The sequence below is a fragment of the Xyrauchen texanus genome, chromosome 29, assembly GCF_025860055.1.
Source record: "Xyrauchen texanus isolate HMW12.3.18 chromosome 29, RBS_HiC_50CHRs, whole genome shotgun sequence".
NCBI lineage: Eukaryota > Metazoa > Chordata > Actinopteri > Cypriniformes > Catostomidae > Xyrauchen > Xyrauchen texanus.
The window spans coordinates 19,117,579-19,137,691 of record NC_068304.1 but is presented as its reverse complement, the minus strand read 5'-3'; the positions used below and the strand labels follow the sequence as shown (position 1 = coordinate 19,137,691).

The window sequence follows — 20,113 nt, the reverse complement described above, 5'->3', positions numbered from 1 at the left end:
CCATGACCCAAAGCATACCTCCAAAGTTGTGGCAAAGTGCCTTAAGGACAACAAACTCAAAGTATTGTAGTGGCCATCACAAAGCCCTGACCACAATCCAATTTCTGAGCAGAACTGAAAAAGCGTGTGCGAAAAAGGAAACCTTAAAACCTAGATCAGTTACACCAGTTCTGTATGGAGGAATGGAACAAAATTCCAGCAACTTCTTGTGGAAGGCAACCCAAAATGTTTGACCCAAGTCAAATGATTTAAAGGCAATGCTACCAAATACAAACAAAGTGTTTGTAAACTTCTGACCCACTAGGAATGTGAAAAAAAAAAACTGAGCTTAAATGTATTTGGCTAAGGTGTATGTACAGTAAACTTCTGACTTCAACTGTATACATATATATATGATAGAGTATATAAACATTGGTCTAAAACTAGCAAAAAGACCACTAAAAAATGTATGACTAACAGGTATTTTAATAAGCGCAGACAATAAAATATGTTAATACGGATTAGAAAACATATTATACTGTATGTCTGAGCATCAGGGAGAGGAGAGTACAGGTGATAACACTCAAAATCTGTGTCGCCTTGTAATGGATCTCTCTTTAAGATGGAGGAGCAGAGGGAGTGATTCCACCATTACTGACCTACTGCCTCACCTCCAAACTCCAGAGCGTCCTCCTCACATTCATCACACACCGATAGCTGCTACACAGACACATCCGTATGCTCTCAAACATGCTCTGTTCACACTCATACATACTGTATAACCGACATCAGTATGTCTCTGTCAAACACCAGGTTGCCAAATAAATACTAAATGTACAGGGGATTAATTATACAGTGATGATGTACATAACCAGCTCAATGATGTAATCTAGAGAAACATTTCTAATGAGCAGAGCAATATCTAAAAGTCAACAAACACTGTTGGCTGTCTCTAATATAACATTTAACATACTCTGCAAGCATGAAACAAGGGCACATGACAGGCATACAGATGGATCCTTATTGAAATGTGTTACTACAGTTATTGTTACTAATGTAAATCCATAATTCAGTTGACCCTTCGCTAAGACCTACCTTAAAACCGTTTCTTGATAATCATGTCTTAGAAACTGTTGCCCCTCCACCATTTCTCTGACAAGTGTTTGCATTTTTACAATGAGAACCTATGGGAATAATGTGTGTTTAAGTCGTTTTAAGCTGGAATTTATGATAAACGTACTGTTTTTTTCTTTCTTTTTTTTTTTTTTTTTAAATAAATATTGAGAAGAGCAATCTGTGGATTCAAATGTGTCATTCCTCATTCCCAAATGAGCATGTATAACATCAGCGAGGACACCTACGAGGACACCTACATTTCCTCTATGGTAAATTAAATCTAACAATTTAACATGAATTCATTTATGAATTGATTCATTTCTTAGTATAGGTGATTGTAAATAAAGAGTACACAGCGTCACGGCGAGTGTGTTACGATACATTATAAGCAGATCTATTCACTAACACTAATGTTATGATGTTTGTAATCGCTATCAAGAAGAGGTGGGTAGAGAAGCCAAAATCTGTACTCAAGTAAAAATAAAATGACTCAAGTAGAAGTAAAAGTAGTGATGCTAATAATTACCTGAGAAAGAGTAAAAAAAGTATCCAATTAATAGAATATTCAAGTAGCGAGTAACTATTTACTTTCATATTTAACTAAATGGAAATTGAATCTCCAATAATCCATTACATAATACACATTTCACATGTATTACAGAATAATAATAATAATAATAATAATAATAATAATAATAATAATAATAACAACCATTTAATAATAATTATTATTATGGGAAGTTCTTTCATCATTCATCATAAAATCCCTGTTGTTCCAAACCTGTATGACTTTCTTTTGAAACCAGTTTCTAATTATTATTATTATTATTACGGTGAAAAACTTGAACAACATTACACAGGCCCAATCATTTATAATGCTGAAAAAAAGAAAGCAAGGTCATGCTTTATTAATGGCTACCTCCACTATTTCACAGCTTTTTAAAATACTGTATGGATTGTATTTGGTAGTTCAGTGTAGTTACAGTATTTTCAGTGAAGAAAGTAATTAGATAATTAACTCTGTACAGTAAGGGTAAACTGCACCTTGTCTCTGTATTTGGAAGCATGTTAGGCTTAAGTTGAGTGCTTGTTCTACTTTGTCCATAAGAAAGGTGTGCCGCATTTGTCAAATTCAAAGTTGCTGTGCAGTGTGCACAAGCAGAGATGCGCTCCAGTAGTTACGCACAAACGCGACAGGCAGAGGAGAAGGCATTTACACTTAACGCGGATGTTTACATGGATTGATACTGTAGGCACTCGTATATTTCAGCACTGATATAAACATTTACAGTGTGAAACTGAGGTCATAAGAGTCCATAGTTACAGAATCACCACAGACAAGCTCACGTTATCACAATCGCCAAAACTCCCTGCAGCGAGCTTTTTTAAGCTGCAATTCTAATCTTGAAATATCCACTTATCTTGGTTTAAAATGAAGGCATTGCATGACGAATGAAAGAGTTTATTTTGAGCGCGCGCTTCTGCTGCAGTGGTAGACTCCAGGGGCTGTAAAGTTCCACTATCGATAAAGTCCCATTCAAAAAAATCTGTCAATAAATTATTATTATTAATAAATGTATTAAAACGTATTTTATTAAAACCAGTAATGTAATGAAAGGAACGCTGCCCATTGTAATGAAAAGTAAAACATTTTATTAGAAATTTACTTAAGAGTAAAATGTACCCACTATTAAACCTACTCTTAAAAGTACATTTTCTCCAAAACTGTACTCAAGTTAATGTAACGAAGTAAATGTAGCGTGTTACTACATACCTCTGCTATAAAGAGATGCTTTTGTCTTTTTATGTGACTGTGATGATGGTTTGACTCAATTCTGATTCACACTCTACACAATTTATTTAAGAAATAATGTTAGATAAAAATGCTTTACAATGTCACTCTTCATTCCAGCCCTTGTAAAAATATTATCCATTCCATTTAAGAGAAATGTGCCGTTCATGGCAATCTCCCATTCATTCCTATGGGGAGATCTGCAGAGCTTGTCAGAGCGAGCGACAATAACCAAGGGGGAATGAAGCTTAGCGAAGGGTCAATTAATAAAGGATCTCCTTTAAGCAGTTTTAGAACTTCGCACATCAACATGAAACCAAAACTGTTTGCACTCTATATGCACATACATGTACATACAAAGGGAAAACATTTTCTTCACAATCTTTCATCCTCTTAAACAGCTTTAATTTTCAGCTGACGACACCAAGCCCCCTTTTTTTAACCTCTCCCATTCAACTGCCTGTCATAAAGACTACTTCTTTTTCTATTGGATAAAATAAAGTGTTAATTTGTATTTAATTGGATATCCTGTTTCACTTAAGAAAAATGGGTTGTGAATGCTTTCATGTTGACTTAATAATCTTTTTTGTCATGTTGGTTCTTCAAAATTTCTTTAATACCAAATTATCACAGTTTTATTGTATTAAATGTGGTATTTTTGAAATAACTAATATGGTTAGCAAGGTTCATTTTTGTGAGGGTTTAAAATTCAACGTACTATAGTCAGTCTCTAATATAAAACTGCACACATTCTGCAGGCATCAAACAAGGCTACATACAGTACACACACACAGAGTCCATATAAAAAAACAACATACGCATGCATGCACTCACACATAGACAGACATGGACACAGTTGTGCTGTTATGAGATCTGTGAAGTGTGGAGGTTTCGAATGCTAGATGAGCTCTGTGGCCTCAGTAAAACCGTATCATGGGTGATAGTTCTACGCTAGGCAAACACTAGGCTACGCTACGCTAGCCATGTTCTGCCACTCAGAGATGCACTCACAGTACACACACTCTTTCCATGTCATAGCCTCACTAAAACCCAGTTTTCCCTCAGGGAGGCGATTTTGACTCCAAAGCAGCCTTAAACTACAAGAGTGGAAACACATTACGTGGTGAACGATGCAGCATGCAGAGACGGAGTGAGAGGGCTAGTGTGTGTTATCTACAGTCAGTCAACGTCAACACTTTGTTGTCACAACGATATGTGAGCCTGGCGGGGAGAGTGAGAGTGAGCGAGAAGAGAAAAAGAGAATAGGAGAGTGTGTGAGGTGTGCTGACAGAACTGTGATTTATAGTGTTCTGTCAGACTCCAACTGCTGAACGAAAGCGTCAGGTTGAAAGAGACCCCTACCAGTGTGTGTGTGTGTTGAGAGCGAAAGACGGAAAGACAAAGGAGAGAGCAGACAACTTTTAAGGGGCCATATTCTAAACTAAATTCCCTAAAGTCCACTTATAATGTTAGTCAAGGTTTCTCATTCCAAAAACAGCTGCAATTTTGTTTCACACGACCACTTCATGTGTTCTCTCTAACTCTAGACATACACAAGTTGTTAGAGTGCAACAGACAGATTTCAGTAGTAAAAATCCCATTAATTTATCCATAGGCACATAGATATTTAATAACTTATAAACCTTTAAAGACAGACCTACCATGTTCTCCAAGGTTGGTAATCAATAGAATGTACTTCTGTTGAAGTCATCGTTCCACATTTTCAACTTCAGTACACAGACATGCACTTTTGTCTTTTTATCCAATTTTATAATAATGTTTTGCTTCAAATCACAGTTTGTAATGTTGTTATTCACCTCAGAGATGATTGGTTTGGTTAATGTCTTATATCTTTTTTATATGAAGGATTTTATAAAATCTCTATGGAAAAATTAATGCGTAAAATACTTTCTGAACCAAGACATCTGAAAAAGTGGGCTGGTAATGTTGGACTCTTGGAATCTGTCTTGATAGGCTAATCTCCGCCTAACTGGAGTACTTGACGGAGTTGTTCATCAGGACGGGTCTATTGCTAAATAGGTGTTGAGTGAATGTGGGTGGTCATGATAATTGTAACACATGCATTATCCTTTTTCACATCTTAGTTTTTATAAATGGTCTTGGTGGGCAGGGGAATAAGCTTTGCATTGAACATTAGAGTCTGTTAACATAGAACTTTAAAAAATTTCAAAAGAGCAAGAAAAATCCTGCTTTTCATAATACGTCCCCTGTCACATATTATGAAAGTCAACATAAAATCAATATTCATCCTATTCATTTTAATGGTTCACAGTTCATTGGTGCACATTATTAAAAAATAAATAAAAATATGAATAACTGTCCATGTAATCTTATGATATAACTTGTTCCATCTCTGAAACGATTTACCAAGCACTCTTACTTTCATCCTTGAAAATGGTTTGCGGTATGTGACTACATGCGACATAGATATGAAAGATCATTAGACAAACATTATTCTTTATAGAGCAACACAATATTTTTTGTGATCACAAAACTACTTAACCCCTGCTATTCAATGGAAAGTCCATTGACAGAACATTAGTCCAAGTCATTAGTGGGAAGCAATACAGCACCAATTCCCTCTAAATTGTATCACCAGAGCTTTCTCTACTACTTGAGATTGATGGGACTAATCAGATTGCTCTCCTTTCTAATCCAGTGTGAGATTTTTCTTTCCAGATGCCACTACCAAATGCCAACTGGAATCAAGACCATCATAACACCAATACCATCATAGCACTTCCGCAATTGCTATATTTTGAGGTTCAACGAGTGTGGTTCCAGTGTCACATCTTGAGATAAAGCCTTCTCATCTGTTATGCTATGTTAATGAGCAAGACAACCAAAGTGAAGTATCCACAGTTCCCAAATCCCTCCAAATCACAGTTGTGCTCAGTGTGCATGCGTGCACGTGTGCGTCAAGCGTTGAGAGCGTCGAGCAGCGAGAGTCATCTCACTGACAGCGCTTAGACTCATACGTCACTGTCAGCTACGACAGTTCCAGTCCCGGGTTGGCAACCCGCACACGAGACAACAACACACACCACGCAGCACGGAGCTGTAGCGCCACAGCACAACCCTGCTCAACTGTCATCTCTGACTGGGGCATGAGCCGTACCCACACACCCCTTCTTCGGTTTTCTTCACATTTTAATTTCAGCTCTTTTTCTCTTGCTCTCTCTTATGTTGTGTCTCACCATATCCCTCTCACTGTCTGTGTTAAAGGAACAGGCTATCATGAGAGACAAATGAGAAAACGCTATATAGTTATCCCAGTGGACATCTTTCTCTTTTTCTTCATTCTTTCTTTTTTCCCTGCCCACTCCCTGTCTCTCTCTCTCTCTTCACTCTCTCATGCCAGTCCTCAAATTATTTAATTTAGAGCAGACACCATATCTCCCTATGTGCTAGCCCGCTGCAGTTCACTCTCCCTCTACTTCCTCCTCCCTTCTTTTCTCGACTTTATAGATTGTTCCAAGCGGGGGTATTTCGTGACAGAATCAGGAGTGTGGGTAGGGCTGTGAAAAAATTTGCATAAAGGCATTTACTTCATTTTGATATCAACAAAAACACGTTGCGTGCATGGACGTGGCTCGAACTGGTGTCCCATGTTGAAATAAATGAATGTGAATGTGTTGATTTACTCTGAAGATTAGTGCTGCCACATGGTGAGAGTTTTTGATTTGAATTCACCAGGTTAGAACTTTGTTTGAATCTCTCTCTCAGCAAGGGCAGAATAACAAAACAAATGCAAACAGGTAAACAACTTAAACATGTCCCCTCATATTCTAGTTTACTCGAGCGCCTACCAGCCACCCACCGCCTGGAGAATTTCCACTGGAAACATGTGTATGGATATGTGTGTAAGTCCATAACACCACAATGTACTCCTTATTACCAAATGTAATTAATTTCCTATGAACAATGTTTTCCAATGTATGCGCTAATGGAGAGCGTTTTCTAAACGCTCAGTTTTGGTGAAGGAAAATATACAGTAGTGTAAATGAGAGGCATAAACATAGCAGAATTAATTAATTTTCAAACGAAAATCTATTAGTGTGAGTGTGGCTTTATTGTCTGCACTGTTTCAAGATCCTCAAAAAACACATTACGAATGGCACACATTTAGATGACCGAATCTATTAGTGAATGGTTTCATTAGTTCACACTCATTATCAACTCATGGCAAAGTTCCAGCTATTTGTCCTGTTCTCAACATTAGCAGATCATATCACAGCACTAAGTCATCAGAGAGATCCATTGACCAAAACTCTTTATGTCCACGACCCCAACAGAATTCCACAATTCGCACCTGTTTCTTTGTGGCAGCAGTACGAGACGTCATGGTCTTTGAGAGAGAGCTATTTTAAACACAGGCCTCATAGCTTTAGCTGGAGATACTATACTGCAGTCCATTGACAACCCCTCAACCAGCCAGCAAATCAGTAGCAGGTGAGGTGGATTTGAGGAGCTGTAGGTGTGTGTATGTTTGTGTGTGTGTGTTAGGGTTAAAGCTCTGAAGAGAGCCCCCCAGATCCCCACTCTAATAATGTACACTGCCACTCCAGACGCAAGGGCAGCTGGGACAGACACACACATGCAAGCAGGCACTAATAAAAATGAGCATCAACAATAGAAACCTACAGTATATCAATATCTACAGTACACAAAACCAGATTCAAAGCACACCAGATGAATTCTCCATCAACATTATGACACAAATAAACCAGATGCTTTGAAACTCTTTGATGCGTCTACATTTTTTATAACTAATTTATTTTACATATCTGGGTTAAATAGGCAAAAAGAATGTTCATTTTTTTAAAGAAAAATTGTGTTTGTGCATCATCACGATGCTAGGATGTTGTGGATGGTTGCCAGGGCATTGCTACATGGTTGCAAAATTGTTCTGAGAGGTTTTTAACACTTTGCAATGTGGTTGCTATGGTGTTCAGAGTGGTTGCTAGGGTTTCCTGAGTGGTTGCTAGGGTATTGATAGTTAATTACATAATGACCCAAGTCAAAAGAGACCCAAACAAAATCATTGTGACATTCTGGTTCTTAGATGTGGATCCTGTTTCTCCTTTAATGTAAGTCTATGGAATTTTCTGCCTATTTTATGGTATATCCAATTGGATAGAAAAGTAAAAACACACAAATTTAAAGTTTTATACTTAGGGTTTCAGTTTTTTTTAAATAATAGTAATAGTGATACGTGCCTTAACAAGCATCACTAATAATTCATTGTTGTCACTTTCCAATATTTGCACACTTTTAAGGCTGAAAGAAACTGTCTGCTTCATCTCCAAGGGTTGGAAATTTGACTTTGTAAAAAACTGTATTTTCCTTCAGCTCTGTGAAAAATTGAAAGTGTGTGAGACAGCGAGTGTATACGTGTACGCCCTGATGAACACCGCCCACTTACATCACTTCACTCAGCATTGTATGAGAACTCACAGCCCTCAAATATTCAGCACTTTCGCAATGTCAGTTGGGGGGGGTGGGGGTGTAAGAAGACATCAACAAACAAACAAGCGCTAAGCCCCTCTTCCCCTCTTCCTTATTCATATGCACATACATACACATCCATCCAAACGGCTGAGTATGGTTAAATATTAAATAGCACTAAAGGAAATGCCGTACACCCACGTGCACACACACACACACACACACACACACACACACACACACCAGTGGGGAAGGGATACAGGGCGTGGGGGAAAAGCAGTGCCCCCTGGAGGGCTCAATCAGATGCAGCAGTGTGTATAAATGAGGCACGCTGTCAGAGAGTGACAGCAGTGCCTATGGAAGGGTCAAAGGGTGGGCGGTAAGGGGTTCACCTGGGGAAACAAAATAACAACTGAAAGAAAATCTACACACACTCACAAAAAGTCTCTGAAGTTTCTAACAAAAGGAGTTTGAATCCAGCAGAGTAGGTCTAGCAGCGCTGATCGGGGCGAAGCATCACTTATTTACCAGCTTACATCTGCACTATTTATGGGGCACAGGGGAGAGGCAGAAAGGAGAGAGGGAGATGGAGAGAGCGGGGTGGGTGGGGGCAACACAGAGGGGCTAAAATATGCATGGGGGCTGGCTCTTCTGGGAGCAAGAAAAAAGAAAATGGGAAAGGGAGAAAGAATGAGAGACATAAAAAGAGAATAAGACAGGGAGAGAGTTGGAAACATTTTGAGGAAGGGAGTTGGTGGGAGTGCGATAGTGAGGGAGGAAGAATTAGAGAGAAGATAAAGGATGCAAGCAAAGTTTGCCATTAGGGAGAGGGGATGATGCAGTAACGTGTCTTGCACCGGCTCTTGGGAAGGTGAGGATCAAGGCAGAGTGGTCCTTAGTGTGGCCACACTGGGAGGTCATGCTGGGTAGGGGCATAGTCTTCCATCCATTCAGTCTTATTAACACATACACACACAATCAAGTCTCAGTTCACCTGGCCAGGTGCATGGTAAAACCAGGAATGGGTTAGGCATAAGGTTTGGATTGATCACTGAGCTGGGATCATGACACCAAATCGTGAACTAAACGAGAAAAGGTCTGGTCTGATTTGCAGCTTATTCTGGCCAAGATCCATCCACTAAGACAGGAAGAGACAGACCAAGATGTAAAGCTACCAACCACAGTTAATTTTGGTTTTACATGCTTTTATTCGCAGGTTTGTATAAAACCACAATAGTAGGTTGGCACAAATAAAATTAATAGAATAAATGGTTCACCAGTTTCTACTAACCGTTACATTGAAAACACTGGAAAATTATAGTTTGTAAAATAATAGTTTGTACCAAGTAATAAGTACAAACTATTTTGCATTATCATGAGCAAACCAACTTCAAGAACAGCTACCTCAAGAGCACTCTTTGTATGACTCTGGTACCTTGTAAACATAACTTTGTTTTCAAGTGGACTGAAAAATAAACCTATATGTTCTTACTCTCAGACATAGTGTAAATCCAATCAGAGCACAGCTTGTCACATCAAGGAAGTACTTTCCAGTTCTGTGTGCAATAAGTATTAGACGGTCAGTGAAAAAACTGCAGCCGCTTCATGGACTTGTTGTCCAAGGCAATGTCCACACTAATTTGTTTTAATCCACACTTGAAGCCCCTCATCCACACTAGAATGGTGTTTGAAAACGCTCTCCATTACCGCATACTTTGGAAAACTATGACGTTAGGAAACAGAGTTTTTAAATTAAAACAGATTAGTGAGGATATGTCCTAAGTCTGAGACTAGGATCAGGCTGGCTTTTGCCGAAGATGCCTGCTGTAATTATTTACCTGTCCCCCTGAAAGTCCATCTGACTGCTCTATTTCTCAGTTGCGTAACCACTCAGGTGGGCCTAAACTGGATGCAGGGGGTGTGAGTGGATAGAGTGATGGTAAGGGGTGGTGTACCCGCTGTGCCATGGGCTGGTGAAAGTATCTCGGTTGGCCGGCCTCAGGGTGAGGCAGACAGTGACCGACAGGGTCCAGCGCTCCCCCTGCTGCTAAATGGACTGACCGGCCATATGCCCAGCGCCGCCGGCCTTATATCACTGTCACACCACGGTTGGGGGTTGGGGGGCTCATTGAGAGGTGGGGTGTTTGAGCCATGCAGGAGATTTAGGTCACACCCCTACAAGCCCCCAAATTATTAAGTCACATATGAGTTAGCTATTATCCTCACACCCTGCTACTTATATAGACCCACCCACCAACATAAACAGAGAGAGCCAGGCAAGACAGGCAGTTACTGAAGGGAGCTGCAGGGATGGTGGACCATAGCTCAGGAAGATGAATGTAAGTTGGGGTAAGGCAGGATGCATCTGACCCCAGCAGCCTGTGGCAGCCACTGTGGGCTGAGTTATTCACAGCCCTGCCCCTACTCAATCTGTCTGCCCCATAATCAGCACAGAGCGAGAGACAGAAAGAGAGAGAGAGAGAGAGAGAGAGAGAGAGAGAGAGAGAGAGAGAGAGAGAGAGAGAGAGAGAGCAAATAGCCTTTGTATAAAGGCTCCTGGCACTGACCTACCAATGGTGCATTGACATATTGTTGTGTTCTTTGCATTCACTTTATTTCATGTTTGGCCTTTATACCACTTTGCATGGGACTAGAGGGGAAACACGATGGAGAAATCGTGCAAGCCAAATTCGAACACATTACCCATATGAGCACCATGTCTCAATGTGCAAACCTTACATAACCATAGACATCGAGTAGGATGAAGCTTTAGTGGTCAACTGATAAGGGTTTTTCAATTGATGACTCCACATTTGGTCCTCGCCAATCCTGAATATTTGGTTACTGTCTTGATACACATATCACACAATTGCCAAATATCAGAATAGGTAGCTAGAAAATAAACAGTGCCGATATTGTCGGAGTAGGGCAGCACGATTATGACAAAATTCATAATTGTCGATTATTGCCCTTGATATCGTAATAGCGATTATTAATGTTGATAAAATGGTTAAATAACAGTGATGTCCAAAAGTAGGCAGCCCAGCGGTTCTTCAGAATAGCAGATTGCAATGATGAATATAAGTTGCGCCCCAGTTTTTTTAAAGCATTACATTTTGTAATAATGTTTATTAATTTTAGGCCTAATAAAATATATTTTAAATGGATATCTATGGTACAAACATAATAAAATTATTGCTAAATTACTACTTAAATTATTGGTCCACGTACAGTAAATAATATGACATATTCAATATTCAAACTTATTAACAGCTAATTTAAATGTACCAAGTTACTTAGTGCATTCAGTAAGTGCAGTGGTGGCGAGACAGGTGCCCATTCATCCATTTAGATCATTTAATAGTAATCATGTTCATAAAAGATCATCGTTAGATCATATTTGGTCTCAGTGGTTGCACTTAAAAAATTAAAAACAGCCATTTGGGATCAGAGTTTGTGTGATTTGTGATCATTTTAAATCTACCAATAGCAGCTGTAGGGCAAATGTGTTTCATTGGAGCAGACGTGATGATAACGTTGGTGATTCATGAAATATGCCATTCATGCCATATTTTTATGTTGGCAAGACCTTCAAAAAACCTTAGAACAGTTAAGCTGAATAACTTTGCTATATGGTAAATTATCTGCACTTAGCCTTAACGGTATTCAAAGCGCTTTACACTGTGACATATTCACCCATTCACACACATTCATACACCTATGGCGGCAGAGATGACATGCAAGGTGCTAGCCTGCCATTGGGAGCAACTTGGGGTTCAGTTGCTTTTCACGTTTGTTCTAAAGCTTCTTTCGAGTGTCAGGTGAAGTTTCTTCAGTAATATACCAAGAGTCTATTGAATGCTTGATTTTGATTTGTGACAGACATTCTAAGGTGTGCAATTATATTTCAAGTAAATGCACGGCTATTAAGTAGTACCAGGTCTTGACCGCATAACGGTTCCATATCACTATGCCAAATTATTTCAGTTATTTCAAAGAGCCGTACAGGTTACCACAACAAAATAACCAAATAAAACAAAGACATTGGTTAAGTAAATCGGATAAGAATGACAAACAATGTCTATAATATCCTACATTTTTTTCAGTTTCATTTGAAAAGTGTCCTTGGGATCCCTCTCTTTATCTCTCTCTCTCTCGCTTTCATCTCACCCACACACACTGTACATGTTCCACAGCAAAATAACCATATAAATAAAGACATAAAGACACACACACACACACACACACACACACACACACACACAAACAAACAAAAGAAGCAGCGCATCTTCCATTGCTAGTTCTAATGTGACGTTTTCAAAAGAGCAATGAAGGCTTGAGCTGTATCAAAATTAGATATATTTGATCAATACAACAGTTTCTGTATTATCTGAAATATCTATGGGAAACACCCTCATGATACCCTCCCCCACTATTAAGCTCTCACACACCATGTGGATAAACATACATATACAGATTACACACACACTATCTAGAGAGCAAGAAATAGAGCCATCATAACAGTCACCAGTGTTCCAGTAGGGTTAAAATAGTTGTTAAGGTTTACATCGGAAATATGGCGACACTCGCTGTTGCTGAGAAGTGCTTAAACTTACATCTTGGCGATTTTGAAATGATGTTACTTCTGACGAGAGCTGCAAAAAATAAAGTTAATCACACAGTTTTTTAGCTTCTCTCTTTGGATCCCTCAACAAAAAAAAACTCACACACACACACACACACAAACACACTAACTTGTTACTCCAGTAAGTGCTTTTGTAAAGCAGCACAAACCTGAATCCTCCGTTGCTAGTTCTAAAGTGATGTTTTAGAACTAGCAACAAAGTCTTGAGCTGTCTCAGAGCAAGATGCTGAATCCGAGTCAGAAGTAAGTAGTTCCACACACAAGAGCGTTTTAGGGGCACATAGGTGGATAGAAATCGCAAAAAAAATCTATTTAATAGAAGTATCGGTATTGGTATCAGTATAGATGATATTGGACTTGAAATTATTGGTATCTGATCGAAAAAAGAAAATAAGTGTTATCTGCCATCCCTACTAATCAGACGGAGGACTAATTTAAGCATCTCTGATTGGCCATTGCCTTGTGATTAGTGTGATTAGTTAGAATACTCAACAACTGCATAAAAACCATTGACGCAACAAGAGAAGACTTAAATTGGACACTGTAATCATCAGTTTTCATGATTCCATAATCTTGGCAGCCATAATCGTAATCAAGAATATTTTCGTTTAATTGTACAGCCCTATGTCAGAGTGTAAGATTGCATTACTAAAGACAAGTCCCTAAAGGTGAATCAACTCAACCAGTTACCAGTATCTTTTTCAAACCAGCACATTTAGTTTTAGTCCTTAAAAATGGACTGTGTGGGAGGGCATATGTGTGTGCGTGTCTGTGTGTGTGATTTAAATCCTGCCGGAGCCTTAGGCTAGGCTGAGATGTCTGCATTTGAATTGGTGCTTAAATTGATACTACTTTTCACCTCGCAGCTCTGTGATATCTCCAGCTAAACTTGAGTCAGCAGATGTGTCACACTGCTCTGCCATGACTGTCTCCTCTGGGAATCATTACCACAGGTCAGGAACATACAGCAGTGCTTACAACCAAACCACAGCTACCAGAATGTCTATCTCTATACAAAAACATATTTTTGTTGGGCAATAAACATGTGAAACACCTGCCAAATGAAGAACCATATGTGGTATCCAGCAACATCAATGAAGGGAAAAATGCTTCCTTAAAGTTGAAGTGTGTATTTTCAGGGTCTCCAGCAACTTCAAACAGAACAGTGACCGCATTTAGCAGCAACAAAATGTAATTTCCTGACCGAGAGATGAGGCACAATGAACGGCCATTGAAAAAGCAACAAATTTGAACAGTTTAACTTTATGCAAATGAGCAGTGATGTGCAACGCTTCAACCAATGGGAGTGCACTGAACGGAGCTAATGTTATCTGCCTTGTAATGTATGTGGATACTGTAGTCGAGTAGGATTACCTACAGCAGCTTGGCGATAACCAGCGATGAAATCGCTATCAGTGTGAACACACCTTGAGGCATACAGTAACTACGGAGAATTAAACAAAAATAAGTACCATAAAACAAGAATTTTAAAGAAAACATATACATTTTATAAATGTGTGTGGCAGTGCTCACTTAGTAAAGTCAGTGAGGTGTGTGTGTGTGTGTGTGTGTGTGTGTGTGTGTGTGTGTGTGTGTGTGTGTGTGTGTGTGTGTGTGTGTGTCAGTCTAAGTGTTCAGGGCCTCCCTGAGGGAACTGAGATAAAGGCTTCAGAAAAGAAAGAGAGAGAGATCGAGATACAGAGAGAGAGCAGAAGAGACTGAAAGAGAGACAGAAAAAGGACCAAAAAAATGGAAAGAGAGAGGGAGAGAGAGTGTGTGTGTGAGGAAGCAAAAGGGGAGAGAAAAAAGATTCATATGGAATAATGTCATGTGGACAAAGAGTGTTACATTGTTACAGTAGCCAAACGCCTTTTGATGAACTGTCAGACTTCAGATCAGGCTGTGTACTTGAGCCTGAAACTGTGGGGCATACAGTTGTCTGTACAACCGCTCTAGAGCATCTGAGCTGTGATTAGTATACAGTCTACCATATAGCAAGTGTGTACTTGTGTGTGAGCACAGAATGTCTATGAATGAAAGATTTTGGATATGCATTGTATATGTGAATGAGAATGATTGCTTTAAGAATAGGTGGACGTATATATGTGTGTGTGTGTGTGTGTGTGTGTGTGTGCATGTTTTTGTGATTTACGAGGACAATTTTGGAAGTTACAAACTGGTAATTACAAGGTTATTATGCTATAAATGTGATTTATGAGGACATTTCTAGTGTCCCCATAATTCAAATCGCTTAAAAATCATACTAAACAATGTTTTATTGAAAATGTAAAAATGCAGAAGGTTTTCTGTGAGGGTTAGGTTTAGGGGTTGTGTTAGGTTTAGAGGACAGTACAGTATAAAAGTCATTATGTCTATGGAAAGTCCTCATAATGATAGGTAGACCAACGTGTGTGTGTGTGTGTGTGTGTGTGTGTGTGTGTGTGTGTGTGTGTGTGTGTGTGTCTGTGAGTTCCAGCAGTCACAGAAGGTTGTGTGATTAATTTGCAGTGTAATAGGTCTAATCATTACTGGCTTAAGGATGCACCTTGTTTTCTCCTTTAAATCCCTTATCAGATGTGATCTGTGTCTATCATGGCTAACTGAGATCGAATACAGAGTCCCACTATGAAACCTCACAAAGTGGATTCATATTTTGCTACTACAAAATGTTTCACATCTTTCTGTAATGCTGGATTCTGATTAGTCAATCATAGCTTTCTGCAGTCAAATTTCTCTGTTTAATTACCACAAATCAGTGTCTTTAACCATTGTACCAGGCTACCAGTTTTCTACATAGCTAATCTATATTCATGTATTTCATATCACACTACATTCTCTTTCTTCTCACATATAAAAACAAAATCTGTCATGATTCACACATCTTCTATCAACTTTATTAAGGCACTGAAATTAAAATCTAAAAATAAAATTTACAGTGATTTCATGATTTGTGACAGGTCCAGTTTCTCTTTGTCTAGTGAACCTCACCTCGAGTGACAATAACTTGTGCTATGTCACAAACAAGCAAGAACAAATAACTAAGTAATCCCATTGGTATAGGGATAAAAACTATTTTTTTAATAAATAATAAACAGTACATGGCAAGAAATATAAATGCCAAGTATATTTTTCAATTAATTCGCCATTCGCATGTGTGAAAATATTATTTACCTATTTTCTGTTTGCATATATTCTAGAAAGCCATGAATGTTGACACCCTTTGGTATGCTGTGAACTGTTGTGTGGATCTGCATTACAAACCTGAAGCTCAGTTTGGAAGAAGAACTTCTGTGGACACTGGGAGCAGTCATAGATCTTGTCCTCTTGCCCGTGGACGGCAAAGATGTGCTGCTGCAGCTTATTGGCTTGAACGAACACTGTGGGAAGGACAGAGGAAAAGAGAAGTTAAAACTAATGGCCAGAGCGCTTAACCCAAATGTATGGAGAATCGGCTGTGAAATCAGCTTTCACGCTTTGGGAAAGAGAGGGAGAAGAAAAATAATGACATTATTGGGTTTCAGAAGATGTTTTGGCACTGAGGAAGGGCTGGGTTGGGGTGGGGGGGTGTTCTCAAATGAAAAGCTCTCAAACTCTCTTTTTCAGAGAGTGAGGGATGACAGAAGGAGTTGGAGGGAAAGACAGAGGCAGCCGGCAGACGAAAGCATCCCCACCAGACCTTGTGATATTTATCAATAAATCATTCCTCTTTCCTCGTGTCTTTAAATTCCGTTCGTGTATTTATTTATTTTTTTTGTTTCAGTAAACTTAAGTTTGCTGTGTGTGGAGACACACATGAATTATTGAGCGTCCCTGGAGGAGAAGGCATCCGTTTACTTATTCATGAGCCACACAGGAATAGTGTTAAAGTTTAAAAGAGGTAAACGTGGTGTAGCCAAACAACTCTGTAAATTTGAAAGAAAGAAAGAGAATGAAGCCACAAGGAGGGTGTGGAAGGCAGACAAGAGTGATGGACAAGGTGAGAAGAACTACTGATTAGATCACAGGGGTGGAGATACGGAAGGGACGAATAAAGCATACAGTGAATATGGAAGAAGATGTGTGGTAGAAAGAGAGAGGAACTGTAGAATTGATGATAAAGTTGAGAAAGAAGGAAAAAAATATGAATAGTCAATGGACGAAGGAAAACAAGCTGAGTGGAATCAGGGATTTGCAAAACTACACATATTCAAAATAGACTAGTTGGTGGATTGTTTTTAGAAAGCCCTGTATAATTATTGTAGGCTGGTCTGGGGTTCACCTGACTCGAATTGGACGTGTTGCTTAGGGAGTGTTTACGTAGGTTGTGTTCTGTGTTAAAAAAAACATCTAGATGAAGCATAACAGAATGGAACACAAAGCAGAGTCACGAGACTCGTGTAAATGCCGTAAAAATGCAACTCCTGTGGTGGGACACTGAAAAACATATGACGCAACAAAGCGGCCAACGACGTCCTTCTGAATGCAAATTAAAACACTGTCACAAACATAAAATAACAACAACAACAACAACAAAAAAACAGTTAAAACAGACTATATAAGAGATATAAGAAGGAGAATATAAGTAAAAAAAATCAAGATAAACTAGTCAACCTCAATAATTGACTAGTCGGTTCTTGGACGACTAGTCAAGCATCGTGACCCATCCCTAAACCAAATAAGACACCTGTATGTTGCTGGGTTAGAGACAGTCGGGACAATATGGCCTCTAACACCACTCTTTAATGTTGACAATCTCTAGTAATGATTTCTGATACCCAAAGGTCAGCTGACAAACAGTCCAAAGTGACTTTCAAACTTAGTGTGAGTAAAGATCCACACACACACTGGGCCTGTTTAACTAAAAGCACACGTACACGGAGGGCCCTACCCTGGAGAGAGGAAGCAGATTACACTGCTTTTCTATAAACCTGCCCTTTATTCTTTGACCTCTCCTTTCCAGAACACACACACACACACACACACACACACACACACACACACACACACACACACACACACACACACACAGATCGGCTCACTTCGAAGACATTCAGCACGACAACTGGCTAACAGAAAACCACAGCCACTTAGATAATGAAGTCCCTCACTTTACAATTCCTTTCTGCATATGAAAACCGACATTATGATTTGACAAAACCAGTTAACTGTGCTTTCATTTTTCAATTCTACTGCTGCTCTTTCTGGTCCAGGGAAAGTGGGGCGTCTGACAGGAGCTCAATCTGCCCAGGGGTCATGAGTCCCACCAGGCATCACAGCAGGAAGATCGGCTCTCATTAGCTTTAGAATCAGCTCAACAGGGCGTCTGCACCAATCGCAGCCTCCTGTATTGGCCACGTTAAACTTTATTACCCATTGTGTGCTTCTGCATAAGAGCGTGTCATAATATTTTCCTTCTAACTTAAGTCAAGAGAGAACTGATCTCGATTCATATACGGTAGTATGTACTGAATATATTTATTTTTATCTTATCTGAATTCAGAAGGCATGAGACATGAGTTGATCTGTGTTACAGTGAAAGAAACTCCATGTCTTGTCTTTCCTCTCTCTCAACAGGATGAACAATGAATTTAATAGTTAATTCAGTTCAATTAGCAGGACAAGGAGGAGCAATGGAGCAGAGGAATGGAGGGGAGAGAAGGGGTGAGCAGTGGAGATGGAAAAAGCAGAGAGAGAGAGCAAAGAGCAAAGAGACAAGATTTGAAGAAATCAGATGTAAAAAGACTAGATGAGACGTGAAGAGATGAGAAGAGGATGAGATGAGACGAAGAGATGAAACAAAGAGAAGAAATTAGATAAGAGAAGAGGTCAGACAAGATGAGGAGACAAAACGTGAGATAAGAAGAGACATGAGACAAGAAGAGACATGAACAGACAAAATGTGAAGAGAAGTGACATGAAGAGACAGAAAAATAAGTTAAAAAGTAGACAAAATGAGAAGAGAAGAGAGATCAAGATATGAGGAAAGTTTTGAGATCATTAAAGGGATAGTTCACCAAAAAATGAAAATTCTCTCATCATTTACTCACCCTCATGCTATCTCAAATGTGTATGTCTTTCTTTCTTCTGTAGAACACAAATGTAGATTTTTTTGAAGAATATCTCAGCTATGTAGGTCCTCTCAATGCAAGTGAATGGTGACCAGAACGCTGAAGGTCCAAAAAGGACATAAATGTAGCATAAAATTAATCCAAATGACTCATGTGACAATGACTAAAGTCATGTCTTCAGAAGTGATATGATAGGTGTTGGTGAGAAACAGATCAATACTTAAGACCTTTATTTACAATATATCTACACCTTCACTTCCCAATTCTAGTGTGGAAGTGACTTTCATATTCACATTCAGGTACCTACTGGTAAGGGGGTGGTCTAAAGGTGGAGATTTACAGTAAAAAGGACTTCTCACCCATTTCTCACCCTTACATATCATATCGCTTCTGAAGACATGGGTTTAACCACTGGAGTCATTTGTACTACTTATATGCTACCTTTATGTCCTTTTTGGACCTTCTGAGTACTGGTCACCATTCACTTGCATTGTGAGGACCAACAGATCTGAAATTTGTGTTCTGGAGAAGAAATTCATAAACATCTAGGATGGCACGAGGGTGAGTAAATGACGAGACACTTTTCATTTTGAGTGAACTATCCCTTTAAAGGGCACCTATTATGGAATTTTGAAAATTACCTTTCATGTAGTGTGTAACATAGATTTAAGTAAACAAAAACATCCTTCAAAGTTTTATATATGAAAGTTCACCGTAAAAAAAGTTATTGTCTCTCAAAAGTAGGAGTCGACTCTGAGTCAATGTAATGAATCGTTTTCCAAATGAGTCATTTTCCTTTTCGTTGTGACGTCAAGACGAAAAATTATCAAATTGGCAGCCCCAATCATTGCGCGCGCAGACACCAGGGAAAACTTGAAAACATAATGTCGACAGCAAGATGCTGTGTTCTGAAGTGCATATCAAAAGCGACCTTTTTTTCACTGCCCAGGGATGAGCATGTGAAGAATCAGTGGCTAGAGTTTATATTTACAACTATACCACACAAGTATAGCCCGAACCTTGTGCCGTGTTCACGTCATTTTAATGACGATTGCTTTACGAACA

General features: G+C 39.1%; 1 protein-coding gene across 3 annotated transcripts in view; it reads right to left on the bottom strand.

The window, feature by feature from the left end:
• The window catches only part of LOC127623383 (zinc finger protein 423-like), a 195,218-nt gene that overhangs the window by 12,051 nt on the left and 163,054 nt on the right, over nt 1-20,113 (bottom strand). For all 3 annotated transcript variants that reach the window (XM_052097824.1, XM_052097827.1, XM_052097826.1), the window contains one exon: nt 16,263-16,378. In XM_052097824.1, the coding sequence (XP_051953784.1) occupies nt 16,263-16,378 (116 nt within the window). The remainder of the gene's footprint in view (nt 1-16,262; nt 16,379-20,113) is intronic.